The sequence below is a fragment of the Chroicocephalus ridibundus genome, chromosome 8 (assembly GCF_963924245.1).
Source record: "Chroicocephalus ridibundus chromosome 8, bChrRid1.1, whole genome shotgun sequence".
NCBI lineage: Eukaryota > Metazoa > Chordata > Aves > Charadriiformes > Laridae > Chroicocephalus > Chroicocephalus ridibundus.
Window position 1 is genome coordinate 7,607,212 of NC_086291.1, and position 24,093 is coordinate 7,631,304.

The following is a 24,093-nucleotide window of genomic DNA, read 5'->3' on the forward strand; positions in this document are numbered from 1 at the left end:
TAAAGCTATTGTTATGTCTGACTGCCAAGAATTTATTGATGATAATTCCCCTGTCAACAGTAGTCACTTTTAAACTTGAATAAATGTCTGTAGAGACAGACTTGATATGACACAGCAAATAGCTACATATGGTGTCTCTAAGCAGATAGTGATTCCAGCAAGCTAACCTTTATTCTTGTGGCTGAGTTTACCAACAGATACATCTAAAATCTGATAGGCAGTTAATTAATCGGCTAGGTTGGCCTGCTGGACATGTTTTCTAGCTGCTCTTAGCACAGGAATTACTGTATTTGCAGGGGTTAATAGATGGAATCTGATGCAATCCCTCCCACTTTTCCCAGCAGTTTTCATTAGACAAGTGCTCCATAGCAACAGTGAGATCACTGGAGACAGTATTTCATTGATTTCTCCCTCCCGCCCCCTTCCATTTTTGAGCCATTCTTATCACTGAAGTGCAGTTGGGTGAAAAGACGGGTGTTTTTTATGCAGAACGCTTATGTGGGCTTCTGTTTTGTAACTAATTTGGAAAGCAGAAATCCCTTACATCTTTTGTGTTTAATGTTTCACTATGTATTTAAAGAGAGATACAGGCTTAGGGGGCTGGATAACTGTACCTGCTGTAGCTGATGTTCTTAAGTATTCTTGCATTGTTTGCTGGTCTTCTAGGGAAAAGAATAATGTAGAGCAAGACCTGAAGGAGAAAGAAGATACCATCAAGCAGAGGACAAGTGAGGTCCAGGTAAATAAGATACAGAATTATTGTTCGGACACCTGATATTGCACCATGTGGTGCTTTAATGGCAGTAGGATTACTGAGTCTTTAGATCACATCACTTATTCAGTGATGTGATCATCATTATGAAAAGAAAAAAAAATTGGTGGCTAAGAAAAAAAAAATGTACTTTGAAGTATATTTTCTATACCAGTGTGGGTAGGTGTGTATATTTATATAAATGTGCGAGCTTCTAGGATGTTTAGCCTGCATGGACTTTTAAATGAAAAATATTACAGAAGAATAGGTTTGGTTTTGTGGGGTTTTTTTGTTTTGTTTTCAGCAAGGCTGTCAAAAGTATAATTAAAACGAAAGAAGGCACTGTAGCACTGCAAATTAATAGACTTAAGTGGCTGAATTAAAAGGGTTTGTATATGGGTCTGCTTCTTAAGAGTCGCAGTAATTACCAGCTTGGGAGGAATGTTGCCTCAAGTTAATTTTGCCTAACGTAAGTCAATTTTAAAAATAATCTGTTTGATTTTTATTTAAAAGGATGACACTGGATGGAAAGTTTAAATTTTACAAGTGTTTTACAGGGATTAAAAATTTTACAGTCAGCATCAGTGTTTAGGGTGCTAACAGTCTAGCCAAGCCCTGAATTAAACACTGCAAAGCAATATTTCAATTAAATTCTAAGCTGCAAAAGCAGATGAAGTTGCTGCTTTAAGAAAAAACTTCAGTGTGATATCTGATCATTTACATTTATTTTAGGAATCTTTATTATTTCAAATAATCTTTATTTGATTAAGAGCAAATAATGCAAAATTTCTGCATTTTACTTTGTTGGGCAGAAAAAGAGACAATGTGTTACAAATGTTGTGAATTTTGTGCTTGGCTATTTAATATCCTTAAAGTCGGGATGATAATTAATAGTCTGACCTTCCAGAAGATAATCAGATGCTGGCCTGTTAGTCACAATGGCAGCCAGGCTCAGCAGCTGCAGGAATGCATGCAGAAATTGCCCATGTCTGTGATTCTGCCCATGTGTGCAGCGGTCATTCCCCTCCCCGCTCTGCAGATTGCCTTTTCACACTATTAAAAATTCTTCTGGGTATTCCTGGTTTTGCACATGGGATGATTTTGTTAGTATGTTCTGGAATCTGTGTGTGTCCGTGTAAAGGTTGGGTTCTTTGATGCCTTTGCACAAAAGATATGTAAAGCTTAGTAAAAACCTTACCTTTAATGTTACAGTATTATTGTCATCTGCATATGTTTGGTGTTTGATAGTCAGCAGCATCACAGAATCAATCAAGCCGTCATATCTAGGACAGTAATGTTGGAAGCAACTGTCTCAGGTCCTTAACCTCTTAGTGATCACAGAAGCTATTTATCCCTTGTTAAATATAGAGTTACAGAGTTCTGTCAGTCTGCAGCGAAGGAACAGTCTATTACTGGCTTGTCAGAAAAATGAGAAACCATCAGGCTCAAACAGGATATGGCTGCAGCATCTATTTAAGCTGGTGGCCCTTTATCTCTCTTCCTTTGTTGCTCCTGAATGTTGGAAGACCTGCATGTTTCAGGAAACTTTCTAAAACTTCAGACAATACCACTGACAGACTAAGAATATCTTTACATCATACTTCTTTTTTTCTTCTGGTTTTATTCTAACGGGGACATTTCTAAAGATGGTGTACAAAACCAGTGTGTTCTTGTCTGCCACCTTGGATCAAGCTAGTTTCCTGGCATCACACTCCAGGATTTCTGACACCGGAGTTACTTCCATGGACACAAATTATAATCTCAAATATAGCCGTGGTCTATGATGGATTGAACTGTTTCATGTGAGAGGAGGGAAAGAATGACACTTCTTTTTTTTTCTTCTATAAAATAATTTATGTACTATGTAAATAGATACTAAAAAGCAAAGACAGAAAAAGAGTTGGAAGGAAAACTCAGCCTACTGGTGGGTTTTAATATGCTTATTAAAATATCAGCTCTTTAATAGCAAGATTAAGGGGCGTTTTTTCAGTCTCCCTGATGAGACTCTGAATAAGCGGAGACTCTCCTTTTTTCCAACTGTTACTGTGTGTTGTCTGGAATTTTATTGACATAAAGTCAAAAGGCCTATGTTTTGCTTTTCAGTGGGACACTGAAACTTTGTAAAGAAATATTTAGAACAAATGCATGCAATTTCTGAACAGAGCATAATATGTGTTCACATCAGTTGGGGGGGGAAAAAATGTAACTGCATGTGAGACTCTGCAGAAGGTGCAGGGGGGAAAGTATTTTGGGACTGTGGCCTTCCAAGTAGTCCAGAATGTTCTGGCCTTCTCTTCTAGCCTCTGATCACTTTGTTGGTCTGGTTTTTTTTTTTTAAACAGATTTATGCTCTGAGTATCCAGCTCAGCATTGGATTTTCCCTATTCTTTGTTTGTTGTGGACCATCAAAGCCATTAGAAAATGAAGCTTAACTTTTCTGTGCTGTTTCAGGCTTAACAAGTCTTAGGACATGAATTTTTTTGGTGAAGTACAGACTAGCAACCCGTTAAATCCATTGGCTATCTGTGGAAATACAGATCTCTAGACTTTCCTTGTCCTACACTACATTAGATTGTAGAGTTATAATGATCGTTAATTTAATACAAAGATTACTATTACCATAAAAATGCTAGTTTGTACTACCTCAAATATGATATTGGTTAACATATTGAATGTAATTCAGTGCTTGAACATAAAGATGCTTCTTCTCCGCTGAGGATCATCGAAACTTAATTGGAACATTTACTTCATGAAGATATATTAGCCCCAGTTCTATGTATTGTATCTACTCCGAACTTTAATTTTAGAGTGGTTATGTGAACATGTTTGAGTTTTGGGGTTGTTTGTTGTTGGTTGGTTGTTTTTGTTGTTTTTTTTCTCCTTCTTTTCTCTTCTGGGAACCATCAGGCTTAGTCAGGTCTTTTCAGTGCTTCTCTACTGCTGTGCCTAGGACAGACATTGGGATTCAAGGAACAGTAGCAAGAGTGGAGGTGATCTATATTTAACTTGTGTGTATGTGAATTCTTGCTGCCTTTCAGTGAAAGCAGACTGAAATCTTTTTAAGCTATTACTTTTTCCCCCCATTGCTTGTGTTGAGTGTCAGCTGATACTTGCTTTTCAAAGCGCTGTAAAAAATGAATGGATCGAGAGTGTCCCAATTGTCTGAGTCAGTAGCTGCTGTAGGAGCTTTTTGTGTGTGTGCTGGTTTGTCTTTCATAGATGAGAAATAACCAGTAATTCACCTAGTCTGACTGCTGTATGTCAGTCGTATACCTTCTATTGAACTTCAAATGTGATTTGGGGGCTGTTGGGGGGTTTTGTGCTTTGTTTGGTTTGGTGGTTTGGGGTTTGTTTGGTTTTTTTTTTCCTTGGATTTTTTTTGGGGGGGTGGGGTTTGGTTGTTTTTTTATTTGTTTGGGTTTTTGGGGTTTTTTTTTCCTCCATAAAGGCGTCTATGTTTTTTCTTTAGGTAGTCTTCTGGTTGTCCTGAGGTTACCTATTTCCCTAGCATCTGACTGCTGCACCATATGCCTTTCTATTTCTATCTGCCTTTTTTGTCCTGATTATCTGGAGGTGTTAGAACATGTGGATAAACTATCTCCCTCACAAAAAAAAAACCCAACTCCACCCCTAAAAGGGCAACAGGATCTTAGTTTGGAGTACCCTACAAATGTGTGATCTAATCAGAAATTCACATCAGCTTGTTTTCTTATCCTCCTTAACTTTTTTTCTCTCTATTTGGTTTTTACTGTTGTTCATAATTCTTCTTTCAATTACCATATTTTCTGAGAAAGGCTGCAACCTTCTTTTTTCATCTAATATTTTTCCTTTTGTATTAATCCTTTTTGATCTCCCAGTATTATCTCATCCTCTTGACTTTGACAATCCTTTCTTCTTCCTAAATTCTTTTCTTGACACTTTTTTCAATGTTATCTCTGCAGTTTGTTGAAGTACAACATTTTCTGTTGCTCAGAAATGAACTAATTAACATATGATGGTACTTAATGTACTTGGAACACAAGATACATACTGCTGTTTCATAAATTAAAAGATACCATATTGTTGTGTATGGAATGTGCATTTCTTACATTGAAAATAAGTTTTTGACTGATTTTTTTTTTTTAATTTTTTTTTTCAAAATCAGAGGCAGGGAGGCTCTAGAAGGGAGTGCATTTGGGTTAATAATACACTGGTTTAGTCCTTTACCATGGTGCTAAAACAAGTTCCTATTTTTGGCCATGTGTCTTTGAAGGAGCAGAATAAAGAATTTCTATTATTAAGGAACTCAGTAAAACATATTGCTAAAATATAGGAGAGAGACAATGTAGCAGCCTGAATAAAGACAACTTCTAAATTAAAAATGAAACCCTAGCCTCCCTGTGAGTAAAACAGTTAATCCGTGTTGATGCATGATCCTCAATATTTCAGTGAGGTTCTTTTTACTAAAGAAAAGAAAAAGCAAATAACCTGGTTATTCTTATGTATTAAAATTTGAAAATACTTGCTTGTCTGACAAGTTATTAATACTAGCTTTTGAAAGATAATTTGTTGATGCTTTGAAATCTGAGTCGGTACTGCTGTTTATGCTGTGGAATTTAGTGATTAGGAGGATAGAGGGAACAAATGCAAAGCTAATACGTTTTATTGCAGGATCTACAAGATGAAGTAAAGCGGGAGAGCAGTAATCTGCAAAAGCTGCAAGCTCAGAAACAGGAAGCGCAGGAAATCCTTAATGATCTTGATGAGCAGAAGGCCAAGTTGGAAGAGCAACTGAATGATATCAGGCAGAAGTGTGTAGAGGAGGCCCATTTGGTAAGGTCTAGTGGCTAAGGCCCTCCAAAGAGTAAATGCCTCAGTCTGAAGAACTCAGCTTTGCAGCATTACAGTTGTTGGGGCAGGAGAAAAACATCTTTAATGAATAAACAGCCTGAGTGTCAAGATTTTGTGACCAATAGAGAATAGGAAATATGTCACTCATTTCAGTGACCTGCTAATTTAGTATCAGTGTGTCAGCAAATATACTGAGATATACTTGCACACAAATAAGGTTAAGTGCAAACAAATAATGCAAAATTATAATGCAATGTAAGTGTAATTTGAAGTACTAATTACTGGGAGTGATTTCTTAGCATTTTAAAAAAATAATCTTATGGTTATGTGGGTTTTTTTTTTTTTCTAATACAAAGCTATAGTATTTCTTCAATGTCTAAAATTATATTTTCAGTATTGGAGATATCTGTGTTGATCAGGAATACAGCTGGAGTACTGCGGTCTTATTGAGACCAATAGGGAATTAACCTTTAATTCAGATCTGATCTATAATCTCTGCAATAGCTATGAGGCTTTTACTTTTTCTGGTCATAAATAATAGTATTTGCATGTGTTTGGAGGTGCTTTCTTGTTTGGGGTTTTTTTGTTTGGCTTTGAAATATTTGTTCATGCTTTAGATTGCCATGCTGAAGGCTGAAATAACAAGCCAGGAATCAAAGATTTCAGCGTATGAAGATGAACTGACCAAAGCTCAAGAGGAGCTGAGTCGCCTGCAGCAAGAAACTGCAGAGCTTGAGCATTGCATAGAGTCTGGGAAAGCACAGCTGGGACCTCTTCAGCAACATCTGCAGGATTCACAACAGGAAATCAATTCAGTAAGGCAGTATGAAAGATGGGGGCGGGCGGGGGGGGATATAAAATTAACTGACTACCTTTAGTGTGGTTTTTCTTAAGGGAAAGGCGTTTTCTCTTTTTTCCACTATTTGCTCATGTCTGTAGTTGCTTACACATGTGTTCTATGCTAGTAGTTGTGAGGATTCTTAAAGGCTGACTCAAGATACTTCATGATTTCTCTCCAGTTTGTTAATAAAAAGGGATTAATTTATTATACTTGAAAATAATTTGTCTTAATGTAATGAATGAAAAATATATAATACGTGTTTAAATTCTTTGTGTCCAGTAGTTAGTTAAGCTTTCTTGCTCAACCATGGCCTGGGGCATGCTCTCACTATTCTTTAATTGATATGTAGTTGGTATAAAACTGCTAACATTTACTTAGTACACTGTTCAAGGGGAAAGCGAGTTGAGTCTAAGAATAAATTAGATTGAGACTAGATACTGAGAAGCAGAGAGATGGCTGCACTCATTTTTACACACAGAACTGTGCTTTGAAGTGTCTGCTGTTATGTTAAAGCAACACTTTCAGCTTCTGTCTGTAATCAGTGATTTATTATTACTTCAGTGATGCGTTAGCTTGCATACCCTTTCCTCATCATTCTTCTCCTTCTCTGACTTGCCAGCTGTCTAATATGTGAGCCAGAGTCACATTGGTATCAAGTTAAAAACAAAACAAAAAGTCTTCCTACTAATTTTGAACCCTAGAAATGTCTGACTTTTGGGTTGGTCATTTCACACAATTCATGTCTGTAACTTGCTAACAGTTGTTTTTTTCCGTAAGACTTCCACTGCTAGCGTTCACACAAGAACACTTTCTTCTACTTGAAGAGTCTTGTAATTTTCAAATTTGGCTTTGGGGTTTACAGACTGAGTAGTAAACAAATGGATTTTCCATTGTTTCATCACAAGTAGAGAAGTTTGTGCTGTTTCAATATTAATATACTAACAAGAGGTACTTGCAATGAACAGATTTGAGGCCAATAATGTAAAAGGCTATGCTTGACTGTGCTGCAAACATTTTATTTTTTTTTTGATAGGTTTTATGTTAGTACTCCTGATTTTATTGCGCTCAATTCACAAATAACGAACAATAGGTGCTTTGGTGCTTTAGGCAAGATTATCTAATGGTTGGTCTGAGGTCAGTGTGTTTGAAAGACAGCTGGTGTTGTCTTTGCTGCCACCTGACTTATGAATGTGCAAGGCAATGAAAACTCTATTAAGTGACTGACCTAGCAGAAGTCAGTGGGATTTAGACACCTAAATATCTGAATTATGTTCATCCTTCTGCATAATCTGCCAAATCCAATAATCCCTTCATTAACTGGCAAGTTGTTTGTAAACATTTGCTGTGAGGCACTGCATTAAGCATATTGCAGAAATAATAATGTGCGGATGTAACTGTCTGCTTAGGAAGATACGTTGTGAATTTTGTAGAGTTCAAAAACTATGTGGGAGAAAATAATGAATTTGTAACTTTCCTCCTCGGAAGATGAGAATTCTGATAAAGCAGACTTTTTAATTTGAGTTTAAGGCAATTGCAAATGCATAATTAAAAAAATCAAAACAAAAAAACCAACCAAACAAAAACCAACCAACAACAACAAAAAATCCCAAACAAATAAAACCAACCAAACAAAAAAACCCTGAAAGCTTTGCAACTCTTCTTATGAGTTTGAGTAGAAAAAAAGTAACAAGTCTTGATGTTGTCAGTGATGCAGTCTGCTTCCTTGGCACAAGAAGGTTCTTGTCTGTTCTTCAATTACATGATATCTCTTCCAAATCAGACTTGTGCTTATCTCTCAAATATTACCCTTTGATTGAAAGAATGTGGGGTTTATATTTGCTTTTGAAAATAAGGATTTCAGATGTGTAAGTTCTGTCTTATATTTTAGAGGGGATGGTCATATACTAGCTTCTGTGTACTGCCATACTGATGCATATACGCTTATTTCTGTTTACAGGTGCAGACAAAACTTCTTGAGCTGAAAGAATTGGAAAATAACCAATTTAGTTGGCACTCTCAGCCACATAATACACTTGTTAATGGAACTGCAGATCATTCTAGTCTTAGCAACAGCAGCAGTGAAACTGCTAACCTTAATGAGAATACCGAAAGGGAAAGTATAGCAGAAGATGAACAAATAAACAGTGTGTCTCCAGTGAGTAGTGTTTTGCCTGCTTGATCATGATGCAATGCAGCTGTGAAGTTGGAATAAGTTAAGAATGTATCAAGATTGATTATGTTTTTAAACACTTGCACAAGTGAAATTTCAGGGTGTTAATCTGAGGGACTATGTTTCAGCAATCTGAAAGTTGATAAAGCAGAAAAGGAGGCAATTTTAGCTTAGCTGGAAAGTGGCAATACACTTTTTTTCTGTGTGTGTTTCCAAAGGAAAATATCATAAATTGAATAGTAGAATTAATGTTAAAGGAGAGCAGCTGTCTCCGGTTGGTGCAACAAGAATGGAATAAGAAATAGTACAGAACATCTAAAGCTATCTTGCTTTAAATGTCCCTCCTTATGTCCCAGTAGATTCTTGATTGATTGATTTATTATCTTTTTTAAACTTTCACAGGGTTTATGGAACACTTCAGTGGGTTCCATAACAAATATGAACCTCTTGAAGTATCCTTTAGTATATTCTTTCAGCTGTTTAATACTTCAAATCATATTGTGTAGTCATCTATTTACCTATGGTGAATTGCTTTTACCCTTTTGTAGATAAGGAATAGTCCTGAAACAACAGCCTCTGTTGTGGAAGAAGAGAAAGAGACCCCAGCTGCAGCTATTACCAAAAAAGTGAGTTTGTTCAAATTTGGGGGAGGAAAAAGTAAATAAAAAAACCTTAGTTAAACTGTTTCAGGCTTGCTTCATGTCACGTGTGTCATGGTCATAGAACAGCAGAGAAATAAAATTGTCATTTCTTAATGTTTTTATTTAGAGCGTGATGTTATGAAAACATATAGCAGGCATGTTGTTATTGAGAAATATTTTGAATCTCCATTTACGAATTATGTAGAATTCTAGCTGTGTCCTTTTTTCCAGCTTTAAGAAGCTACTAAATGGTAACACAAGGCAACACAAGTGTTTTCTGTCCTGCATGTCTTAAAAATTTAATACTTTTCTCTACTACTTTTGCATTGCTCAGGAAGATCCGTTTGATGCTGAATCTCATCCATTGCCTGATCTAGTTTCTGAAGCCAGCTTAGAGTTCTTCCAGTCTGACCCTTTTGTTGGCAGTAAGTAAACTTTTCTCTCCAAGTGCAGATTTGCAGAAACAGGTCTTGTATGAGCACATCTCAGACCAGCCTTTACCTTGGATCTGCTCTTTATAGAATAAATGTGAAGGTGTTTGAGTGACAAGAGCGTGGAGCCAATAGCGTTACAAAAATAGAAATGAGAGTTCCAGGGTGTTTCTCCTTCCTTCATCTGGATTTTCTAATTAGCTGTGAAAATTTCCCTCACCGCTCTTCTGGAGTACTTCTCTTACCTCCTTCCGCCCCAGCCTCCCACCTTTGCTCTTAAAGGTGTGAGCACACTTGTGATACATGTGGTCTCACTAATCTAATTTGCAGCACAGATCCACAAACAGATCAACTGAGGGTTCAGTGAGCTGTGGTGTAGGGAGGGTGTGGGTGGTTGAGAATGAATGGCTGTGGCCTACTTATGGTGAGTTTGGCACTCAGAAAAAGGTAATGTGGAACTGCACCATCTGTTCATCTTGTGGAAGTGCTATGCTTTATTTTAAGACCTTGCCACTTACGAATGCTGTTGCTCGCATTTATTTTTTTCATTTATGTTGGAAGAAGTGATCTGTCTATGGAGCCACTTGGAGAAAGGGGAGTTAATTTGGATTAGCTGCTGAAGCAGATGTTTTCAGCCACATTAATATGATTTTACATGCTTTCAGAATCAGCACGGTCTGATCAAATTTAGCTCGTATCACTTTGAAAGGAAAATAAGCTAAATTTGTTTCAGATGACACTGCTTCTGAAAAAATGTCAGTGCAGATTTAATACTTCTAATGAATAAACTAAACTGATTTAAAACAGCTTGAATGTTTCTCTGTAAATATGGTTTGATTTTTGTTTATATTGAAGTGGTCCTACTTACAGCACATGACATAGCCTTTCTTTCAGAGGGGAAAGGTATGCCTGTTAATAGCCAACCTTTTTGGCTTTGCGTGCTCAGTATATTCAGGGGTAGATATGTATATATCTACACCTACAGTATATCTACATCTCTTAGATGTAGATGAGGGAGCAGAACTGATGCAACGGGAACCATGCATCCAGTAGAGAAATGAACACTTAGGAGCTACCATCCATGGTGCCTGTGAGAATTAATCAAAACTTGGGCTAAGCTTCTGTCAGTGGTTGGCTTAAATTACTGTGGTGGTAAATACTGCATAATCATAGAATAGTTTGGGTTGCAGGGGACCTTTAAAGGTCATCTAGTCCAACGCCCCTGCAATGAGCAGGGACATCTTCAACTACATCACATTGCTTAGAGCCCCATCCAACCTGACCTTGAATGTTCCCTCTTTAAAGCCATTACCCCTTGTCCTGTCGCAACAGGCTCTGCTAAAGTTTGTTCTCATCTTTCCTGTAAGCCCCCTTTAAGTATTGCAAGGCTGCAATAAACTCTCCCTGGAGCCTTCTCTTCTCCAGTCTGAACAACCCCAACTCTCTCAGCCTGTCCTCACAGGAGAGGTGCTCCAGCCCTCTGATCATTTTTGTGGCCGCCCTCTGGACCCGCTCCAACAGCTCCATGTCTTCCCTGTGCTGAGGACTTCAGAGCTGGATGCAGTGCTCCAGGTGGGGTCTCACCAGAGCAGAGTAGAGGGGCAGAATCACCTCCCTCGACCTGCTGGCCACGCTTCTTTTGAAGCAGCCCAGGATGCGGTTGGCCTTCTGGGCTGTGAGTGCACATTGCTGGCTCATGTCCAGCTTGTGATCCACCGGTACCCCCATGTCCTCCTCAGCAGGGTTACTCTCAGTCCCTTCATCCCCCAGCCTGTATTGATGCCAGGGGTTGCCTTGACCCAGGTGCAGGATCCTGCACTTGGCCTTGTTGAACCTCATGAGGTTCACATGGGGCCCACTTCTTGAGCTTGTCCAGGACAGTCAGGATGGCATCCCAGCCCTCAGGCGTGTCAACCGCACCACTCAGCTTGGTGTTGTCTGCAAACTTGCTGAGGGTGCACTTGATCCCACTATGTCTTTGATGAAGATATTAAACAGCACTAGTCTTGGTACTGCCCCCTGAGGGATGTTGCTTGTCACCGATCTCCATCTGGACATTGAGCTGTTGACCACTGCCCTCTGGTACCCCAATCAATTCCTCACCCACCAAACAGTCCATCCATCAAATTGATAGCTCTCCAATTTAGAGAGAAGGATGTTGTGGGGGACCGTGTCAGAGACCTTACAGGAGTCCAGCTAGACAACATCCATAGCTCTTCCGTTGTCCACTGATGTAGTCACTCCATCATAGAAGGCCATTAGGTTGGTCATGCAGGACTTGCCCTTGGTGAAGCCATGCTGGCCATCTTGAACCACCTCCCTGTCCTCCATGTGCCTTGGCAGAGCTTCTAGGAGGATCTGTTCCATGATCTTCCCAGGCACAGAGATGAGGCTGAAAGGTTGGTAGTTCCCAGGATCCTCCTTTCTACCCTTTTTAAAAATGGTTGCAATGTTTCCCTTTTTCCAGGCACCAGAGACTTCACTTGACTGTTACGACTTTTCAAATATAGAGTAGCTTGGCAACTACATCAGCCAGTTCCCTTAGGATTCTGGGATGCATCTCGTCAGGTCCCATAGACTTATGTATGTTCAGGTTCCTCAGGTGGTCATGAACCTGATTATCCCTTACAGTGGGAGGGGCTTTGCCCTGCAGCCCTTGCAGCCCATCCACTCGAAGGCTGCAGGGAGAGAGTTTGCCAGTGAAGACTGAGGCAAAAAATTTGTTGAGTACTTCAGCCTTCTCCTTGTCTTTGGTTTCCAGTTTGGTTTCCAGTTTGGTTTCCAGTTTGGTTTCCCGTTTGCCGATCTTGCTTATCGGGGGGCATAATGTGGGTGTTTACTGACAATAACAGACATAAATGCATCTTTGAGATAGCTGCTTTTGTGTGTGTTTCATTCTGGTATTGCTACTTAATGAATATTTTCTTCATTTAATGCTAGTTCTTGTAGTTCCACTGAAAATAGTAAAACTATTGCCCTGAGTGAAAGTTGTTTATGTTTTAGCTGTAGAAATTAGTTTGTATCCAAAAGACTTCAACTGAGTACATGGATTATTACATGTAACTTTTTTTTTTTAAAAACAGGTGATCCCTTCAAAGATGACCCTTTTGGGAAAATTGGTAAGTAACTTTGTAACTTCTAATGCATTTGTTTTTCTAAATGATTCCTCCTGGAAGAGTATGTGGGGAAAAGCGTCACCCCTTTCAGTACAAAAAAGGTGGAAATGACACAAAAAGTCACCATAGGGTAGATACGTATATGGCAGTAGCGACTGTCCACTTGTGTTAAAGCTTTTGAGAAGCCCATTGCCAGTGAATCCTCTGTTGCTGTTGGCAGTATCCTCAGTTGGGAGTTAAGTACGTGAAGGTGGTGAACAGAAGGCCCCAAACTCTTGCTTCCTGTTTTGTATGCAAAGAAGTAGGACTGTACTCTTTTAAAGGCTCTTAGCTTACCAACTTTCTTTAGAACTAAATATTGAAAAAGTGGGAAGTCTCTATTTAGACTGGCTGTATAAACAATGTTATTTGCTTGATCCTGAATGCAGCTATTGGTGGCAAAAAAGCAAAATGGCCAGTAGAAAGGCTATAGCAAAATAGCATTGCGCACCAAGTGCCAAATAAGAAAACATCAATTGTGTTTGGGGAGTGAAGGAGATGAGTAGGAGAATTCTGAGAAACATTAGGTTTTGTAAAATGCACCATTTTTAGGTGGTTTGGTTAAAAAACCTGTATGCTCAGATGATTCTGGAACTGAACCACTGGCATGCTCCATGGTTTTCATGATGTGCAGAAAATGTTCATTTGTCTAATGTTTTGAATTGCAGAATACAAATTATTCACAGATTAATTTCATAGTTCAAAGATCCTTGGTCTTAAATGTGTCACCTTCTTGCAGTATGAAAAAAGCAATATAATGTTTAGTTTTTAAGCTGTAAAGCTATCAGAAATGTTAATGAGATGTTTACTTTTTAGATCCTTTTGGTGGTGATCCCTTCAAAGGCTCAGATCCTTTTGCAGCTGACTCTTTTTTCAAACAGTCCTCCACTGATCCTTTTGTGACTGGTGGCACTGATCCATTTAGCACTGCAGACAGCAGTACTAATATCACAGTAAGTTTGGTAGCATACCTTTTGTATCTGTATATGATTTGCACAAAATAACCTATTCTGTGCATTTGGACATGCCTTGAAAAGCTGATACTCAGAAATCATATAGATAAAAGGCTAACTCTTACCCCATGGCTCTGTTTTGTCTTTTTTGTGTCCTGTTTACTAGAAATAGTCACAGATGAAATAAGAGTTAAAATAAAAACATTTTAAAAGTCTTTCAGTGTGGAGCTTCACTGCTTCACAGGTAAGACTATTTGAGAATAATGAACTAAGCTTTATTGGTAGCTGGTGGAATTTACTAAGCATTAAAAGAATCCCAAGATTAATGTTGCCAAGTGATGTTGAGACATTTTGATTTTTGTCTCCAGAGCTTATAGGATCAATAAGTATGTTCTTGTATATTCCTGAAATCTGATGTGGTATGAGGTTTCCCCTCTGAAAACTCTAATTGTTCTATAGGTGTATATTGTTTGGGTTTTGTTGTGGTGTTTGGTTTTTTTTTTTTTTTTAATAAGTCATTGAAGCCCCCTCATAGTGTGGAGATTCTTACTGAATGTACCTCTTTCAAGTGTATGTAGGTGTAACTTTTAGCTGTTCACATCATAACTGAACAGTTACTGATTAGTCTTGAGCCTATAACAAGATAGAGTTGGGCATGAGACCTTCTCTGATGTAGAATAGAACTTGATGAAGTAATATTCAGGGCTGATAGGCAAACAATCTAAGCTGAAATTCTTCATGTTGTAAGTTTGTCTCCATCCTTTTGCCATCTCCTTTCCTTCCTGCTTCTGTTTATGCCTCTCTTCCAATTTTGTATGTGTATAAAATATGTGTATACATATATAAAAATTAAAGATACATGTGAATTAGGAAGCAAGTTAAATGGCTGTAGAATATGCCTGAGCTGAACTTGCAACAGCCAAGGCAGTGAGAAATCACTGCACCTGACAGTGGTGTTCTTGTCCTTCCACATGGTGTGCGCATTATACAGATCCCAAGGTCCTATTACACACCACAACCTACACCTCCGACCTTAAAAATTAGTTTTCTACAATCTTCAATACTTAGTCAACTCACTATTCTTTGCCAAGTCTTAATAGTCTAACATAATCAATTCTTGGTCATATTACAGTGTGATAATAAGAGAAGTACAGAAGAGGGACCAAAAAACAGGGGGGGACAGAGTTGTGGTGTGGGAGTAGCAGTTGATTCTTGAGAGATCTGTGTTTCTGAACTGGAGTTAAGTTATACGTTCATCCTAAATGCTTTACCACACCTTTGTGGTGGTGTTATCTTGCAGTTATATCTTCATGAAGATGGCTCTGGTTGTAGAAATCTGGGACCAAAATGAGTGGTAGATATTCTTAAATTTTGTGTTAATGGTTACCAAGTATGTTGCACGTATCCTTTTTTTCCATCCTGTGAAAGTATTAATCACTGTTTTGAGGAGGAGTTTCTGTTAACAGACTTGTTCATTGACGCTGATAAAAGCTACTTACAAAATATTTTATCTTAAAACTCTTTATCTTAAAATAAAATAAACCGTGATTTTATTATTAGAATTAGGAATCTTTTCAGCTGAAAAACAAATTTCCCTCTAAAGGAATTTTTTATTTTAGACAGAGATCTCAAAGAAGAATGACCCTTTTGCTCCTGGTGGAACAGCTGTTACTACATCAAATGATCTAGGTAAAAGTATATTATATGCATCAGACTTCTTATGTTTTGTTTTTACTTGCTTTTGCTTGTTTTTGTTTCTAGTCTTTCAACTGAATTTGCAATGGAACATTTTAGGAATTTCCTACTTTTTCTGAATGTTCCTATAAAGTATGACATAAGGTGCAAGTTTGCAGGGAGGGTATTTTTATAAAACAAAACTGTCTCATCTGTAGTGTGTATCACTGAAGACTGATTTTAAAAAAAAAAAAAAAAAGTTCCTGTGTCTCACCTAAACCTGGTGAAATATCCTGATCTAAGTGTTTGGACTATTTGAATGGTTTGTACGGCTTCCCATTAGGGTGGTTTTTAGAGATTTCATGTTAATTTCGATGTAACATTCAAGGTAGCTTTGTACTATGAGAGGAGATGTGGGATAGAGTAACTACTTCATCAAGAATTTTTCCGTTAAAGTTTGCTCCTTTTATTTTGCTGTGACCCTCTCTCATCTGAGTGCTAAAGATGCTTTAGGGAAGACTCTGCTATTTTCCCAAATTGCATTGATAAGTGGTAATCCAAAACATGAATCCATGTGTGATTTTTGTATGGTAAACCTGTTCAGTTTAATTGTAGGAAAAAAAATGCTGGTTTTTAGAGATGCAGAAGGGAGTATTGGTAAAGACAGTGCACTTCTTGCTTTACAGTGAAATAGTAGTTTTTACATATTTTGAGGCACGTAAGAATGAAAGGGTACTGCTGAATTGGACTGAGATAATAAGAGGTTTAGATACTTTATTCCAAATGGGCCTACAGTCAGAAGGGAGCTCTTGTTCATGTTCATATATGTATGTCTGTGTATGTATATTTATGGGTCCATGCACACAGAAATATCTCTGTGTGTATACATACATTTATAGCAGAACATCCAGTAGTACCATTATTTGATACTTTCAGTGGAATTTAACTTTTTTTTTAATGTGGGAAACCAGAATTCTAGTATTTCTTCTTAATTGCTCCCTCTTCAGGAGAATTATTATTCTTAATCAGTAGTTGGCGCTTAGAGTTTTTTTGTAAAAGCTACTTAACTTAAAGTGCCCACCTCATGAAACACTTCACTTGAATTCGTCTATGCTGCAAAATATGTAACAGTTACTTTTTTTTGTTGTGGGACTTTTTTTCAGTCTCTTTTGTATTTAACTTTTCATTTCATTCTGTTGGTTGATTTATGTGTATTTAGCTGCAGACCCCTTTGCCTCTCTGTTTGGGAATGAATCCTTTGGAGGTGGCTTTGCTGACTTTAGCACGCTGTCAAAGGTAATATGAAGCTACTGCCACTCATAGAAAACGCACGAACCTCCACAGTGACAAGAGATAGCTTAATCTCTCTACCAACACTTTTGTTACAGTTTTGCACTACTAAAAATTTATAATGGCTGACGTTCTTGAAAAAGAGGTCTTAATAGTAAACTGTTCTGCAATCCCACTGTGAAGAATGCAGTGTAATCTTTGTGGCTTTATAAGCATTTTCTCTATATTTGAAGTGACATTATAATTATTCTTTAAAAATTTGCTGAGTTTAACAGCAAAAGTATTACTTTTGCATTCACTCAACTTTATATTGCTGTATGCAGTAATCATTCCTGATTTTTCTTTATTTTCAGTCTCCTGGAGTATGTGGATGATAAAACCATACAAAAGTATTTTCTTTTTGTCTTAGTCCAAACTTTCAGTTCTAAATAAATATTGCATTATTGAAAAGAAGGGGCAGTATAGTAGAACTGGACTGAAAATGCATGTGTTGCTGTTTTCTTTGTTGAAGGCCAACAGTGAGGATCCCTTTAGCTCTTCCACATCAGGTTCCGTCAACAATGTGATCATAACTAAGAACTTATTTGAGGAACCACCAGCTAAAAATGAGGATGTTCCTCCTGCATTGCCCCCTAAAACAGGAACGCCCACAAGGCCCTGTCCACCACCACCTGGTAAGAGCTGATCCTGAGATGTTAACAATTAGCTGCTTCAATATTGGCAGTGGGACAATTATGAGGGGATGGCGAAGAGTCTGAATTTAGAATGAATGAGCAACACGTGGTACAAGTATGTTCCTGATCTGCCAGTGGCTTCCTCAGAGTTAAATTTTGCATGGTGTTTGGCGTCATAGTTTGTTTTTTGAAGAGAGACAGGATTTAGAAAACAGGAAAAATCAGAATTACTACAAGTATCTGCAAGAACCTAGCATGGCTGCAAATTAAATGGTTACTAATGTGATACATTGTGAATCTTGCATTAAATTAGGCTTAAAGTGAGAATTTAGTATGTTTTATCCATTGCAAAACCTCTGGTTTTAATGCAAAATGAATTAAACAGAGTTAAATGACTATCTCAGGTTTTCAGATTATCGTTTTCCGGGTGTCCTTGCCAGCAGTTTGTAGTAGTAAACCCAGCCAATGTGACAGTAATAAACCCGAGTTTCCTGTGCTGTTTTCTGTTCAAGTGATAGCTGAGTCCTCTGGTCGGCTCTGACACAAACCACCCCGCTTTCCAGAAATGGCCCCAACTGTCAAAGATAACAACACCTTCTGTGGTTGCAACGAGCCCATGTTATAGCACACTCCTCACTCTCAATTTTTTTGCATAGATTGGAAAATAGATTTACCAGTATTCCTTTTTAAGTTTCTGTCCTTTGTTTCATTTTCTTTAAAAACTCTACTGCATTGTTTTTTCACTATTACACTATATGGATGAATCTTAAGGTGATTTGGAAAACTGTAGCATGAAACTGAAGCGTAGTCATCTTTTTCCTCAAAAGAAAGGGGACACCGTAAGTGTAGGAGTATTAATACCGAAGTTTAAACGCAGCTGTTTAATTTCTAATGTTGATGTGAGATCCAGTTCGTCCTTATGCCTTGCAAGTAAACACTTTCATTGTAAATAACATTGAAACAGCTGACATGACCAGTGATGATACTCTGAATGTTTGATAGTGTTTCCTTTTGTGGTGATCCTTATTTAAAAAAAAAAAAAAAAAGGATTTTTGACTTTATTGTATAGGAGTGGCTATGATGTGGTGTGTAGATCCACTTTTAGAATGCAAGCTTCTAGTGGCAGAACAGCATCATCCTTATCAATAGATGACTAGAAAAAGTATCCTGTTTTGATTTGCACATCTTAAAAATGATACTGTGGTTATCTTGGTAACCATTCCCAATTAAATTATTTTCCTAACAGAAATAAAAGATGGAGATTCTTAAGTATATTTGTTTTTAATTACTCCCTTGGCCTTATTCAAAACAAGGGAATGATTTTGCAAAGAAATGCCCCAAATTATTTCTCTTAATTCGTCATGCTTGTGGAAAGTGTGCAGAAGGGCGGTTTGCTTGCCTCTGAAATCCATTGCCTTTCTAGATACTGATAAGTACTCCCATTTCATGCTTTTTGGGGCACATTTGGAGATTGTAAACTTCATATTCTTACAATTATTAATCCTTCCCATATAGAAATAAAATTCCCTGGATGTCATTTGACGCTGCTTCTCCCACATTATGGAGGAAATAGACACGCGTTGTTTGCCAGTAATAGAACGTGAGCAGTGAATGAGGGCTACCATGGCAAAGCAAGGCTATCTGGGAAGTGTCTAAATAAGCCATATATTCCCAAGGCGGGGTATTCTCTAAATCATTGTCCAAGTAGAATCTCTTTTGGTCTTTGAAAGAATGTCTATACTAACTTCCAACAGTGATACGCAAAATAATAAGCACTTTGGTTCGTTTCTGCAGTTTTAAATGGCAACAGAAGCAAGTTTTAAAATATGACCATTTTAAGTGTCGAACCACTTTGCAGAACCTGTTAGTTGAATTCAAGAAACTGCAATGAAACCTTTTCTGTAAGCAGTAACATATGGAGAGAACGGTGTTGGAAGTATTTGGGTTAATGTCCTCAAAGGTGTTGAAAGCTGACTGGGGTTAAGCTGAAAAAAGAACAAGATAAGTGATTCTGTTATATCTGCAGGTACTTAGGCAAGGATTAACAAAACAGTTAAGCCTGTGATTGCTTGTTATCGTACTCCTTTATTCTGTTAGTTTAAAAACTACAGAAATTCTAGGTGTCAGCATAGTGAGAGGATATGGTGTTTTGAAGATTTACAAATCTATTTCTGATCTCTGAATGAAATTGTGTTAACTCGATCTGAACAAATAATAGCAGAGCCTTGCTGGAATGATCACGGACAGTTCATAAGCAGAAGAAAAAAAATAGTCTGCTGATAGAATAGGGGCTCAAAGCTGTTAGAAATTCTCTTCCCAAAATAGTTAATTAGTACATAACTGTGTTCTTGAATCATTAACATACATATGTTCCTTTTTACCTGATTACCCTTTAAGAAACTGTGGATCATACCCTCATTTTTTTAAATTGGCAACCTTCCTCTGAAGTCATTGCAACTCCATTAGTTTATTAGAAGAGGTTGCATGCCAAGTAACTTTTGAATCTGTTTTTTTTTTTAACTATTTTTGGCATGTTATTACCTGCTATCTTAAATTCCTTTTAAATTCATTTTAATCTAAGGGAAAAGACCTATCAATCAAATAGACTCTTCAGATTCCTTTAAACCGAGCGATCCATTTCAGCCTTTCCCCACCCCAGACATTCCCAAAGAACAAGAAGCAGATCTATTCTGTGATCCATTTGCTCCCACCAGCATCAATAAAGAGGCTGACCCCAACAATTTTGCAAACTTCAGTACTGTGAGTAAACACTTTTTACATTTGTTTCAATAGAATGACAGCTTTGAATTGTTCACACTGAAGTCTTCAGTCTAATTTAATACATTAAAACATATCCCATGTATAAAAGGGATATCGCTTCCAGTTAAAACAATATTTACATTTAGTTTATAGCTGAGGCTGTCCTAAAACAAAATACTGCAAAATGTTGTAGCTAATGTTTAAATTGCATTGGTTTTATGATTGCTTTTTTTTCATGGAGGCCTCCTAGTTTTTAGAAAATAGGAATTTTAAACTATCTATGTTCTAGGGATTATCCATTTTATCAGAGCATGCAGCAAATTTAAATTATGTATCTATAACAAGCACACTGTTAACTACCCAATTAAAAATAAAATAAAAGGTGTGATTTTAATTTAGCTGTCACTGAATTGTTTGGTCATAATTTCAATGTACTGAAATATTGATAAACAGCCTCATAACGGTGTATGTTAATGAAATGTAATTTGGTGAGTCTTGAATGGCTAGTAAATTCCAGACTTATGTACAATGAAGTAAAAAGAAGTAAGTGTCTCTTTATAACCAGAATCCATTTCATAGAAGTCGTGGTGTCCAAGCAGTAGAAGCAAATCTAAAGGTTTGTGCATGACTATATTTATTTTTGTTTTTCTTTTGAGCTTTTGCCGATAGGAGTTTTGAAAGGCATCATCTTACTTTCAAGCTTGATACCTGTTAAATGCAATTTGCATTTACAGTATCTCGATCATACTGCTTTATTTACTTTCAGGCCTAATAAACTATGTGCTTGATTGAAGTAAACTGAGGATTGACAGGCTCTCAAAATTGACTTGCACTGGTTGATGTGTCTTGTAGCATGACAGTTTCTGAAATGCTGTTATCGTTATCACTGTTATTAGTTAGAGGGGCTGAGAAGCCAGTTTGGAGGAGAGAATGTGAAATGTGGAGGAGAAAGCAAAAACGTTCATTATCCTTATGAAGAAAAAAGTATTCTCTTCCAGCTGCAGTTACCAAAAATACTAAGTGAACTATGGAGAAAACTCAAGCTTTTCTGCATTTATTTCTAGCTAATTTCTACATCTAAACTAGCTGGAGTATATTATGATAACCCTTTCAGACTTAACATTGGGACATTCATGAAGACATGGGCTTTTCTTAGCCTTTCTGCATGCTGACTAGAAGCAAACTTTAGCGTAATCTTTTGTATTTTATTTAAGATAATACCCTTAACTGTCTCTGATTTATCATCATCGTACCACAGAAATTTCGTTCATATTCTGTTCACATCAATATTCATGGAAAGAATCTGTTCTTTTTTCCTCTTGTATCACACTGACCTTCCTCTCTGTTTCTACTTCTAACTGTACAGTTACCATATTATTTTGCTTTTTCTCGGTAGAAGTATTTTTCATCCACACAATTAAAAACAGTCATTATACACTGATTTTTGCAGTCACTGTCACCTGGAAAAATCATCCCTAATAAAAATAGGGTAAATCAGAATGTCCCACACTGTGGATAGGGGTGTATTTTACAAAATGTTCTCCTGATTTATTCCAAATTTTTCTTGTATTGGCTGGCTTTGATCCAAAATGGTTTGAATTTAAATTATGGCACTTTCTGCTCAGGAACTTTTTTGAAACTTAATACTGAATTTTGAAACATGCCATATTTCATAAAAATACATCAATTGGATGGCTTCAATGCAGTTATTAGTAGTTAAACCTTAGACAAAGATAATCTTAATAGTATATTAAAATTAAAACACAAGTAATATTTGAAGACTAGAATATGTAAAACTTTAGAAAAAGTGTAATTGTCTCGTAAATCAAGAACTTGGACAGTATTACTTATCCCTGTATTATTAATCTGGTTTATTTTGTCTTTTAAAAATGCAGTATTCTACTGAGGAAGACATGATTGAATGGGCTAAGAGGGAAAGTGAGAGAGAAGAGAAAGAAAGATTGGCAAGACTAAAACAGCAAGAGCAAGAAGACTTGGAACTGGCTATTGCACTCAGTAAATCTGAAATATCAGAAGCATGAGTTTAGAATAAGATTTTGTCTTATGTCAACTGTTTTGTCCCTTTTCCTGAATACCTAACCTATTTAAGTGTTAATCAGAAAATACATATATACAAGAAACTAAGAAAGGTTTTAAATTTCTGAAAGTGGTGTGAATGTTTCTGCTAAATTAAATCCGTTTGGTTATTGTTTGAATAACTGTTAAGTTTAGAATTCAATTTCTCTCAAGTTTCCAGGAGGACAAAGTACTTTTCCCAGCTGTAAGCAATCAGTTTAAAATGCAGATAGCGAGATTGTAGTTTGACTGTAATCTGTCAGCAGTTGGTAATTGAGCATAAAGTGAACGTAGCAATTATTCTGCCATGGCTGACTGTCTCCCATCAAGCAGTTAGTCATTTGAAACCTTTTATCCTTCTAAAGAGGTTTTAGTAATGCCAGAGTTGTGGAGTGCTTTATTTTATATGTATGCATATAGATTTTTCTCTTCATTGAAGATTCTGCATTTGGATTTGAAATAACAATCTTCATGGAGTCTAAGTCAGAAAGAGTGTGTCTTTCTTAATTAAGCATTTCTTAATGCTTTTCTTGCATGGTCATAGGTTTTAAGACAGACCTTTTATTTTGTTTTATAAAGCAATTAAGTTGAAGATACATGTGCATTTGCTGTTGGCCAAGACGACTGTCAAATATGAGACCCCACTGCTATTTGAGCCACTTTTGTCTGTGAAATATGCAGCTAAACTGGCAAGTTAATAAGTTCAATTTGAAATAGGATTGAGAATAGAAAGAAAAAAACAGGTAGTCTGATTTATTTTTTTTTTTAACCACGGTTGTTTTCTGTATATGTAATTTATTGAATGCCAACTGATAGTTGCACCTTAAACTGAATGATTTCTTTATGGTCACTGAGTCAGAGTAGGTTTGATAGAATGTTAATGAAAGTAACTTAATGAAAATAACTTATTGTTCATTTTGAAAAAGCTCTATTCTGGAGAATCGGTTTCGTTAAAATAATTCCAAAAAGAATAATCTTTGCCCTATCTAAGAAAAATGGATGGCAGCAGCATAAACATCAAGAGATATTTTTTTTTTCTTGCACTTTTAACCTGTGGTATTTCTGTTGAGGAAATTGAAGTGTTTCAACACATAGCACTGGGCGGGGAAAGGGGAGAACTCAGCCATGCTTCAGTATATTTAAGCTCTTCCCATTACCTATCAATGCTGCTGTTGCACGAGTTTGAGGGTAGTTTTCAATTTTTCAGGAAAAATGGGTAACCTGACTGGGATGGTTTTTTCTATTGCACTGGGAAACGAGCATTTAAACACCTGCTCAAAAAAAGTAACTTAAAATTTTGCAAGTATTAAATAGTTATAACTTATCTATACATCTTTGTAATGAGTGCACACTAATCTTGCAAATCATATGCTTAACTGGATTACATAGATTCTTATCTTTTGTTAAAAAATGTATACTCAGTGGACCAACACAATATTATATGTATATATTATATATATATTCCTGCTTTCCTTTACGGAATTTAAAGTTTTGAGTCATTTGATGTTACATTTCATGTTACTGACTCTGACTATAGTACTTTTACTCAGACTACCAACAAACCACTGCTGTGAGCTAAATGGCATTATGTTATGAAGTTTTAACTGTTTTTTTTAAATAAAAAAAAAAACTTGTTCAGGTGGGATTAGCCTCTATTTATAGACTTCCCTTTTGTTTAAAAATTCTAACAATAGCCTGTAATTATGAAGAAATAAAGTTTAAGTACATAAGTGTGAACTGTTTGCCTATTTTGTCAAAAGGGTGCTGTGAGCTGTAAAGCAACATGTAAACGTAATGCAAACAATATGAAGTGTTCCAATTGTAGTCTGATGGGAGCGGGTTAATTT

At 36.9% G+C, this 24,093-nt stretch overlaps 1 protein-coding gene across 5 annotated transcripts in view; it reads left to right on the top strand.

Moving 5' to 3' along the window:
• The window catches only part of EPS15 (epidermal growth factor receptor pathway substrate 15), a 74,432-nt gene extending 50,449 nt beyond the window's left edge, over positions 1 to 23,983 (top strand). For 3 of the 5 annotated variants that reach the window (XM_063343099.1, XM_063343098.1, XM_063343100.1), the window contains 13 exons: positions 667 to 739; positions 5,402 to 5,563; positions 6,199 to 6,396; positions 8,380 to 8,577; positions 9,141 to 9,218; positions 9,568 to 9,658; positions 12,748 to 12,783; positions 13,636 to 13,772; positions 15,392 to 15,461; positions 16,666 to 16,742; positions 17,248 to 17,410; positions 19,992 to 20,170; positions 22,066 to 23,983. In XM_063343099.1, coding sequence (XP_063199169.1) covers positions 667 to 739; positions 5,402 to 5,563; positions 6,199 to 6,396; positions 8,380 to 8,577; positions 9,141 to 9,218; positions 9,568 to 9,658; positions 12,748 to 12,783; positions 13,636 to 13,772; positions 15,392 to 15,461; positions 16,666 to 16,742; positions 17,248 to 17,410; positions 19,992 to 20,170; positions 22,066 to 22,212 — 1,609 coding nt within the window. In that variant the 3' untranslated portion in view covers positions 22,213 to 23,983. Of the gene's footprint in view, positions 1 to 666; positions 740 to 5,401; positions 5,564 to 6,198; positions 6,397 to 8,379; positions 8,578 to 9,140; positions 9,219 to 9,567; positions 9,659 to 12,747; positions 12,784 to 13,635; positions 13,773 to 15,391; positions 15,462 to 16,665; positions 16,743 to 17,247; positions 17,411 to 19,991; positions 20,171 to 20,749; positions 20,787 to 22,065 lie in introns of all 5 variants that reach the window. The other 2 variants (XM_063343101.1, XM_063343102.1) reach the window with 2 other exon arrangements.
• Positions 23,984 to 24,093: the final 110 nt, after the last annotated feature.